General features: G+C 46.5%; 1 protein-coding gene across 1 annotated transcript; it reads left to right on the top strand.

The window, feature by feature from the left end:
* The first annotated feature begins 4,352 nt into the window (after positions 1 to 4,352).
* LOC123061087 (hydroxyproline O-arabinosyltransferase 3) lies at positions 4,353 to 8,098 on the top strand. The gene is made up of 8 exons (XM_044484007.1): positions 4,353 to 4,988; positions 5,452 to 5,519; positions 5,905 to 6,106; positions 6,271 to 6,368; positions 6,469 to 6,538; positions 6,645 to 6,716; positions 6,914 to 7,027; positions 7,774 to 8,098. Exons 1-8 carry the CDS (start codon positions 4,524 to 4,526, stop codon positions 7,837 to 7,839), a joined length of 1,155 nt encoding a protein of 384 aa, XP_044339942.1. The 5' UTR covers positions 4,353 to 4,523; the 3' UTR covers positions 7,840 to 8,098.
* The last annotated feature ends 1,467 nt before the right edge of the window (positions 8,099 to 9,565 follow it).

Below are 9,565 nucleotides of genomic sequence, written 5' to 3'. Positions count from 1 at the left end.
GCTGCAGGGTAATAGGTTTATTTCTATCGTTTGTCTTCATAACTTCCACGTTTTGAAGACTTTCATAAAAATCGCCTATTCACCCCCCCTCTAGTCGATATAACGCACTTTCACTTGGCAGCAGAAAACACACAACGTGGGTACACGAACTTGTCGTAGGTAAGTTCTCCGGGGACGGCCTTCGAGCTTGCCAATGTGTGAAGCAAGGAAAGTAGCGGTAGCGGCAGGACATGACATGGCAGCAGGGCGAGGCGGCGCTGCTGATGAGGGAGGGGGGGTTCGGCGAGATGGGACCTGCAGGCACGGAAAACAACGGGGATCCACCGGATCTGGCGAGGGGATTCGGTCCCCGATGGTGCAAGTTGAACAGGACGACGATGTGGCCTTTGAAGCTTCGCCAGAGGCGTGCGGGCGCAGCGATGCTGCCGGAGAAGATGCAAGCGACGAGGAGGGTTCGGGATGGGGATGCCTGCGTGGCGAGGAGTGCTCGGGCTGCGGCTTGCTCGCCGGCAATGAGTGGAGGCGGAAGTCGCCGACCCAGGTTGGTAGAGGAGGGCGGCTGGCGTCCTCGGAGTCCCCTGCTCGCGAGCACAGGGGTGCACAGGGCGTAGGAGGAGGCAAACGGGCGAGGGGACGGTAGAGATGGTGCATGGCAGGTCGGGTCGCCGGCGCGGGCGCCATGGCCGGTGGCGGGGAGGCAGCGGCGAGGTCTTCCGGGCATTCATGGCGGGGCAAGGCAGGGCGCGAGGTAGGAGAGGGCGTCGGGGAGGATGGGATCGAGGGAGAGGGCGAGGAGGCGCTGGTTCTGCCCTCTATGCGTGACAACGCTTTGAGGGAGATGGGGGTCGAGCAGGAGGAAGGAGCGGTCGGCGGCGCTTGGCGGAGGGGCGCGAAGGACGAGGGGGAATCGGGGGAGAGAAAGAAACGGGCGCGGGCGCTCCTCTCCTGGCGGCGCTGGAGGGAGGATGAGAGGGAGAGGGTGAGATCGGGTAGAGGGGTGCAGCGCGTGCGTTGGCGGTGCTAGAGGAGGGGACAAGGGAGAGTGGAGGTCGAGCGAAACGGGCTAGGGTTAGGAAGGAGTGGGGCGGCTGGGCCTTAGGGAGGCCGCGGATGGCTGCTGAGAGGCCTAGCTGGGCTGCGGGGAAGTAGGTCGACCTGGCCGCTGGGCTCTCTCTCTCCTAATTTTTTTTCCATAGCGGAAAAATAAAAGCAAAGAAAGGAAGGAGAGAAAAGAAAGGGTTAGAGGAAGGACTTGGGCACGCGGACTATATTCCCGGACTCGCAAAAATGTGTATGATCCAAGAAAAATGGAGTGGGCATTTTTCAAAGTTTAAATTCAAACTCATTTGATTTAAATTCAAATGGTTCGAATAGGAAGTGAGGGTTAGGAAGGTCCAAAAATGTTCGGATTTTTGGTGGAGCTCCGGAAAATGATGAAAGAATATATGGCAAGGTTTGAGGAGCAACTCGAAGCAGAAAAGACTTGAGAGTTTAAATTGCAAGTGTGTTTGCGGTTAATTCCAAACTAATGGAATATTATTTTATAGCTCCCTAATAATATTGGGAGGATATATGTTATAAAGATAAAATCACCATGTGCATTTCCCTCGATTTAAATGGATCGAAGATCCATACAATTTATTTATAGAAGTTATAAGATTAATGAAATGATGGCATGATGACATGATGCGATGCAAGAGGTGACATGATGAAATGCAACATGCAAGCAAATGACATGTCAACGTCAGCGAATAACTGGAAGACACCTGACGCATCGGTCTTGGGGCGTCACAACCGCCACCGCTTCCCTCTCTCCCTGCCTACGCCGCCGGTTCCTTTGGGAGATGTTATCCGGCTTGGATGACGAAGCCGAGGACGGGACACCGAAGGATGATACGTCTCCAACGTATCTATAATTTTCAATTGTTCCAGCTATTAAATTATCAATCTTGGTGTTTTATATGCTATTTTATATCATTTGTTGATACTAACCTATTAACCTAGTGCCCAACGCCCAGTGCCAGTTGCTGTTTTTTGCTTATTTTTGGCTTTTCAAAAAATCAATATCAAATGAAAAAAATCTTTGGATTAATTTTTTATAGACCAGAAGGGACCCTCAAAGCTTCGGGAGGAGACCAGACGAGATATGAGAGAGCCACAAGCTCAAGGGGCACGCCCTAGGAGGTAGACGCGCCCCAGGAGCTTGTGGGCCCCATGCAGCTCCGCTTGACCTAATTTCACTTCTATAAATTCCCAAAAATTCCCAAACCAACATAGAGCCAACCGAAACACTTTTTCCACTGCCACAAGCTTCTGTTCTTCTGCGATCCCATCTGGAGGCCTTTTTGGGTACTCTGTCAGAAGGGGAATCGATCACGGAGGGCTTCTACATCATCCTTACTGCCTTCCGATGATGCATGAGTAGTTCACCACAGACCTAGGGGTCCATAGTTAGTAGCTAGATGGCTTCTTCTCTCTCTTTGATCTTCAACACCATGTTATCCATGATGTTTTTGGAGTTCTATCCGATGTAATCTTCTTTTGCGGTGTGTTGGGATATGATGAATTGTGGGTTTATGATCTGAATATTCATGAGAAGTAATTGATTCTTTTATGAACTTTATTATGCATGATTCTTATAACTTTGTATTTCTCTCCGATCTATCCATTTGGTTTGGCCAACTAGATTGATTTATCTTTAGTGGGAAAGGTGCTTTGTGATGGGTTCAATTTGGCGGTGCTATATATCCGATGACAGAAGGGGACAAGACACATATTTGTATTGTTGCCATTAAAGGTAAAATGATGGGGTTTATTTATGTTGATTGGGTTTACTTTGTCTACATCATGTCATCTTGGTTAAGGGGTTACTCCTTTTTTTATGAACTTAAAACCATAGATGCATGCTGGATAGTGGTTGATTAGTGGAGTAATAGTAGTAGATGTAGGTAGGAGTCGGTCTACTTGTCTCGGACGTGATGCATATATACATGATTATTGCCTTGGATATCGTCATAACTATGTGCTTGTCTATCAATTGCCCAACATTAATTTATTCACCCACCGTATGCCATGTGTTCGAGAGAGAAGCCTCTAGTGAAAACTATGACCCCCACCTTAATCAAATTATAAAAACTTAATTCCTTTGCTGCAATTTTATTTCTTTCATTTTGTTTTGCAATTTATCCATCTACCTATACATGATTTGATGTTTGCAAGTAACGAGTTCAAGGGGATTGACAACCCTCTTGCACGCGTTGGGTATAAGTATGTGTTTTTGTGTGTGCAGGTGTTGTTCACGAGGCTTTGCGTGATTCTCCTATTGGTTTGATAAAATTTGGTTCTCACTGAGGGAAATAATTATTTCTATTGTACTGCATCTCCCCTCCTCTTCAGGGAAAATCCCAACGCGGCTCATAAGTAGCAAAGGACTAGGTGGACGCAACCTTTGTCACGGCAGCCGGGGATGGGCTGGATGACATCTAGGGCGGTGGGTCGGGACCGACGGTGAGAATGAGGAGTAAGGGTGGCGGACGACGAGGGCTCGGACGCGGGAAAGGTTGGAGGAAGGCAGGAGGATGCGGAAGAGTGATGGATTTGATGCAATTTATGATGGGGTAGGCATGTCGGGTCCGACGTGGCGGACGCATCCGGCTGCGCCCGGGCATTTTCATATCCGCTCTACATTTAGGATGTATATGAGTGATGCCGGCCAGCCTAGACGTTTGAGGCCTGTTCAAGGTGCCCGTCTATGTTTTTTTATGACCGATCTGTCCATCCGAACGTTTGAGGCGCAGACTGTAGATGCTCTAAAATATGCTACTAATACTAATTTTTTTGAAAGACTTGTTTAGAGAGGTTTTCCATAGCAAAAAGAAGTACTACACGTTTGTAATAAATCAGCAATAATTAAAATAAATAAAAGAAATTTTATAATAAATCAACGACAATGAGAGTAATGAAAATCGATCCATTTGCTTGCGTAAATTCCGATGAGCAGTAGGATGCCTTCCGATGAATGAGACAAGCAACGGGCCCACGTAGAGCCATATTCCCTCGTCGATCGCTGTAGAAGGTACAAGCGGGCCCACACCTACAGTTGGGGTCAAGTCAACCCGCCGCACGGAGAGCGCACACACACAGTTGACGCAGAGCACAGACGACGTTTTACCCTTTTCCACCCGTGCACACGTTCCTCCTCGCCACCGACCTCATGGCCCCACCTTCCCCAGACACGGGGGTCCACCTGACAGTGGGGTTCGACATGGCATCCAGAACACCCCCGCTTCTCTCTGGGCGGGGGCATCAATTACGGTGATGCCATTTGTTCCTTCTTAATTTGTTTAGTCCCGAAGAATGGCTACCTCGCTTCCCTCGCAAGTCCCGACCGAGCACTTTCTTTCTTTTCCACCCTTCTCCTTCTCCGCTTCTCCCTCCCCGATCGATCCCGGCCAAAAGGCAAAACCCCTACCCACTGATTCCAAACCCACCCAGCGGGCGAGAGAAAGAATCTCTGGAGAGCGATGCACGCGCCGGCGAGGAAGGCCGCGGGCGGAGGGGGCCGCGGCCCGGTTGCGTCGGCGCTGCTGCTGCTGGCGGTCGGGGTGTTCGCCTTCCTGATCTCGTACAGCGTGCTCGCCATGGTGCTACGAGGCGGCGGTGGCGGCGGCAACGGAGGAGGAGGAGGAACTGCGGGGCTTGGGACGGGAGCGAGGGACCCGGTGGTGCGGATGCCAGAGTGGATGCGGGCGGCGGGCGGCGCGAGGGGCCAGAGGCGGCCCTTCCACGTGGCGCTCACGGCCACGGACGCCCCGTACAGCAGGTGGCAGTGCCGGGTCATGTACTTCTGGTACAAGCGGATGCAGGCGCGGCCGGAGGGCACCGACATGGGCGGCTTCACCCGCGTGCTGCACTCGGGGAAGCCTGACGGCCTCATGGACGAGATCCCCACATTCGTCGTCGACCCCCTCCCCGCCGGCAAGGACCGTGTAAGTACGCCACGACTGACTGTTTTTTTGGTCTCCTCCTCGCTCTCTGTTTCGGTTTGTTTGTTTGTTTGTTTGTTGTGCAACGTGGGGCTACGTGTGCAGACGGGCTCTGTCTTCGGGATTTTAAGGCGAGATAAAACGAAAATCGGTGCTTCGCTTCCAACTTGCAACTGCAAAATCAAGTGATTATTATTTCTTTAACTAGTTCTGTTAGGTTGCTGTTAAAGGTCATGAATTTCGCATGTCGAATTTTGTCTGCGCTTGAGAATCCCTTTATGCCGCAACTCGCCACCCGCTCTCTGACCAAGTCCTGCTTTCTTGCCTTCCCTTGAGCACTGTATTTGCCCTGTCAGTTTGAACTTTACTTCCTTCGTTCATGTACACCCAGTTACAGTTACTGGGGGAAGCAACGTCAGTTTTGAAATGCTCCGTAGGTTTGATTATGATACTGTCTACACTGCAGGGCTATATCGTCCTAAACAGGCCATGGGCATTTGTACAATGGCTGCAGCGGGCAAAGATTGAAGAAGAGTAAGTAAAGACTGATATGCCCTTTTGGTTTCCATACTTTCAGTATGGTTTTAACTTTTAATCTTCCACAAGGTACTTTATGATTTGACATCCAGACATCCATGATTAACCAAAAATAAGCGAAACAAGAAAAGTTGTTGCTGGTGTTTGGATGTAAGATGGGACAGATATTTAGGCACATTCATGCCTACTCCCTCTGTAAAGAAATATAAGAGCGTTTAGATCACTAAAGTAGTACTCCCTCTGTAAACTAATATAAGAGCGTTTAGATCACTAAAGTAGTGATCTAAACGCTCTTATATTAGTTTACAGAGGGAGTACATAATATGGATTTCTCTCTCTCTCCATGTGTTTATAACTGTTCTGTTCTGCTTGAATATCACAGGTACATACTGATGGCAGAACCAGATCATATATTTGTGAAACCTTTACCAAATTTAGCTTTTGACAATGATCCAGCAGCATTCCCCTTCTTTTACATCACACCATCCGAACATGAAAAAATTATCAGGAAATACTATCCTGAAGAAAGGGGTCCAATCACAAATGTTGACCCTATCGGGAATTCCCCTGTAATAATTAAGAAGGTAATTCACTGTTGTTAACTTGGTGCTCTATAGACTGCAGTCTCATGGATGAATGAAGCTCCATTCCATTTATTTGGTTTTGCATGATTTGTGTTTCAGTTACCGTTTTGGTTAGTCATTTTACTGAATCTAACTTAATCTCTCGTTATATGAGGAAAGAATAGACACTGCTTGAGAAGATTGCTCCCACATGGATGAATGTATCACTAGAAATGAAAGAGGATCAAGAGACTGACAAGGCTTTTGGATGGGTTTTGGAAATGTCAGAATTATCTTTTCTTGTGTGTGAATTTGATAAATGCATTTTCTCATTGTTACTTTGTTATAAATCCAGTTTTTTGTTATTTTTCTTTGGCTTCTAGGTATGCATATGCTGTTGCCAGTGCATTGCATGGGGTTCAGCATATCCTTCGTAAAGATTTCATGATCCAGGTGCTGAAGCTGTTCTGATTTTCTGACGACAATATACTTGCGCACTAAAAGCGACGTGCTTGATTGACATGATTAGAGCTATTACTGACACCCCTTAAAAATGCAGCCACCATTTGATAAGAAGCTCGACAATACATTTATTATCCACTTCACCTATGGATGTGACTATACACTCAAGGTATTTATTGGGGCCTACTATTCATAAGTCTGATTCTTTTTTACAGATCTCATATTCATATGAAATGAATATGACTGAGGGTAGAAAGTAAAGGCCCCGTTATTTTCTCTCTATTATGTTACTAAACATAAGGCTATTCGGTCGGTCTTCTGGCCATACGACAAGGTATTTGACAATATCCTGGCAAACAATTTCAGGGCGTACTGACATATGGAGAAATTGGTGAGTGGAGATTCGACAAGAGATCATACCAAGATAGGCCACCGCCAAGAAATCTTACATTGCCCCCTCCAGGAGTGCCAGAAAGCGTGGTACGTTTAGCAGCGAATAAATTGGAAAATTACGCAACAAGTTTATTATGATTTTTAAGATACGGAGTTACTGTTTATGTGTTCAACGTTTACAAAAAATAAGTAGAATTTCATATTATTATTGCATTCATCTTCTATTTGTTTGAATAAGTTTAGGTAACAGATTAATACAGTGCAGGAATTTTATTTACTGCTGCTGTTTTACTATATGCTATGATGATTAGCTTAATGCGAGTTGGTAACTGCGTGTTAGCCATATAATGTTTTTCCTATATCAAGCCGAAAATGTTTCTAAGACTGGGATTTGGAACTTTTAAAAGTGACCACTGAAACTGGCGTAATTTGATTAATTGAGATGAATATGATTGCTAGCATGGTAAGTCTTGGCATACATCGGCTGTGCTTGGGATCGGAAGCTGGAATGCTCTGTGATGTTTTCTATTTAAGCGCTTCTTTCAAGAACAGCGAACCCTTGCGTTGATGTCCCTAACACTTTGAATGAAAGTTTCTTACATCACCACTGTTATCTATGGACTGAAAAAGCGTATGCGTTTTCATCCTTCTGTTTAAGGTCAATGGATGGTTTTGAAATCATTGCTTCTTGATAATGCTGGTTCTCAATAAAAGTCATTAAACATGTTGAATTTAACAAGGATCGTTATTCCTTTTTAATATCAGGGTAGTATTTGTATCTACAAAATTTGACCACTATCCTTCTGTGATTGCCTGATCTATTCTCCTTGCAGGTTACACTGGTAAAAAGGGTCAATGAAGCTACCGCAAACCTTCCTAGGTGGGATGATGGATTATAATCTATGTGGACGTCAAATATCCGAGCCCCTTAGGGGTATACATCAGAAATACAGTAGATAGTTTTTCTTTCATACTTAGGCCCTGCTAGGAACACGGGAATTTTCCCGATTCCTGCAGGAACTAACTCTTTCCAGTGAATTATCTGAGATCCAAACAGAACCTTTACAGAAAAAAAGAACATAGCAGCCCAGTTTGTTTTCAGGTTATCTTGTAAATTTTTCTGACTGGTAAGATTGAAATAGTCATATGATTCGAGCAGAGTTGTGCTTGCACCCCTTTGGCAATGCGGTATGGAGTATATGCACTTTGCCAGTTTGATTATAGATTTGTTTGATTAGAATAAACGACCGTTCGGTTCAACTATACCATCTCACTGACATAAACAGTTTCACCGGCGGAACAGAATCCATGGCGTTGTACTGGTGTCTGAAATTAGTGCTGTTGGCATGTCACGGTGACTTTCTTTCTCTATGTTAGAGGATCTGGTTCCATCTGGAAGGAACGCAAAAGGCGTGTCATGTTCGGCTTGTGCGTTTCATTGCCGTCTGTCAACGCAAGGAATCTGAGCGAAGTCATGCCAAGCACAAGAACCTCATGCTACCAGAGAGACACATCGGACAACCTACACAAACAGTATCAACAACCGGACGCAAAGCATCTATGTACTTCAAATGATCCAGCAGGATCAACAGTCCAACACCACCTACACCTACCAGTGTCCCAACGCAGAGCAGAGGTCTATGGCGGTGACATGTAGTGCTGCTGTGTTTAGGGGTGCAAGCGGCGTCCCGTGTATCCCCGAAACTAGCAAATTGGCTCCCTCTGGCCTCCACCCTCCCTCGCTTCCATTTTCCTCCTCCTCAACCTCGTAAGCTTCACCCCTTTGCCACCCGCGTCCGACCTTGCCGCCTCTCGACCTGCAGCGCGACACCGTGCCTGACTCCGTCCACCACATTCGGCGTAGCATCACTACTGGAATTTCCGAGTTTGCTGAGTACTATAAAAACTCGTCGAAAGCTGTTTTACACTCGGCATACTGTTTGCCGAGTATAGTTCTTGGCTAAGGGTACTCGGCAAAGACTTTTTCGAGCACTAAACATGGGACTCGGCAAAAAATAAGGGACTTGACGAATCGTACGGAGACGGCGGCTGCCACATGGCAGACGACTTTGCCGAGTACTGCACGCAGGTACTCGGCAAATCTAACAGCCCAGGAACGAAGCACGTCACCTGAAATATTTGCCGAGTTTTGCTCGACAAATCTTGGTAAACCCCATCTTTGCCGAGTATTGTTTGCCGAGTAGGCCCATTCGATGATACCGTGCCCAAGCAAGCCCCAGCTGCCATGTTTGCCGAGATTCATGTACTTACACTCATGAAAGTTCGGACCATGCTACCAGAGAAGAACACGTGGCTTCTTCGCCGAGCTTTGTTCTCGGCAATTACGTTTTACCGAGTGGTGTACTCGGCAAAGATGAAGTCATATGTTCTGTTTTATTTGCTTCTACATCTGCCCTGCAACAAAAGACATACAAACAGTACAAAATTGTCTGCGGACAGTACACATCATAGGCAATGCACAAGAATCATAACAAATTCAATGTTCTTCATCAGATTAACTAAAGGGCCATAACAAGTCCCAAGTGTTCATCAAACTAATTAAAGCATCACAATGAGTCTAAAGTTCTACATCAAACTAACTAAAGCATCATTACAAGTCTCAAA

The sequence above is a fragment of the Triticum aestivum genome, chromosome 3A (assembly GCF_018294505.1).
Source record: "Triticum aestivum cultivar Chinese Spring chromosome 3A, IWGSC CS RefSeq v2.1, whole genome shotgun sequence".
In the NCBI taxonomy this organism is placed as follows: Eukaryota; Viridiplantae; Streptophyta; class Magnoliopsida; order Poales; family Poaceae; genus Triticum; species Triticum aestivum.
The sequence above is the reverse complement of the archived record's forward strand: the minus strand, read 5'-3'. Positions and strand labels throughout refer to the sequence as shown.

Bases quoted from the DNA above. Each gene is read 5' to 3' on its own strand.
- LOC123061087 (XM_044484007.1), top strand. From the start codon at position 4,524: ATGCACGCGCCGGCGAGGAAGGCCGCGGGCGGAGGGGGCCGCGGCCCG. The intron at 6,107-6,270 runs GTAATTCACTGT...AGGAAAGAATAG, and splicing joins CCCCTGTAATAATTAAGAAG to ACACTGCTTGAGAAGATTGC. The intron at 7,028-7,773 runs GTACGTTTAGCA...TTCTCCTTGCAG, and splicing joins CAGGAGTGCCAGAAAGCGTG to GTTACACTGGTAAAAAGGGT.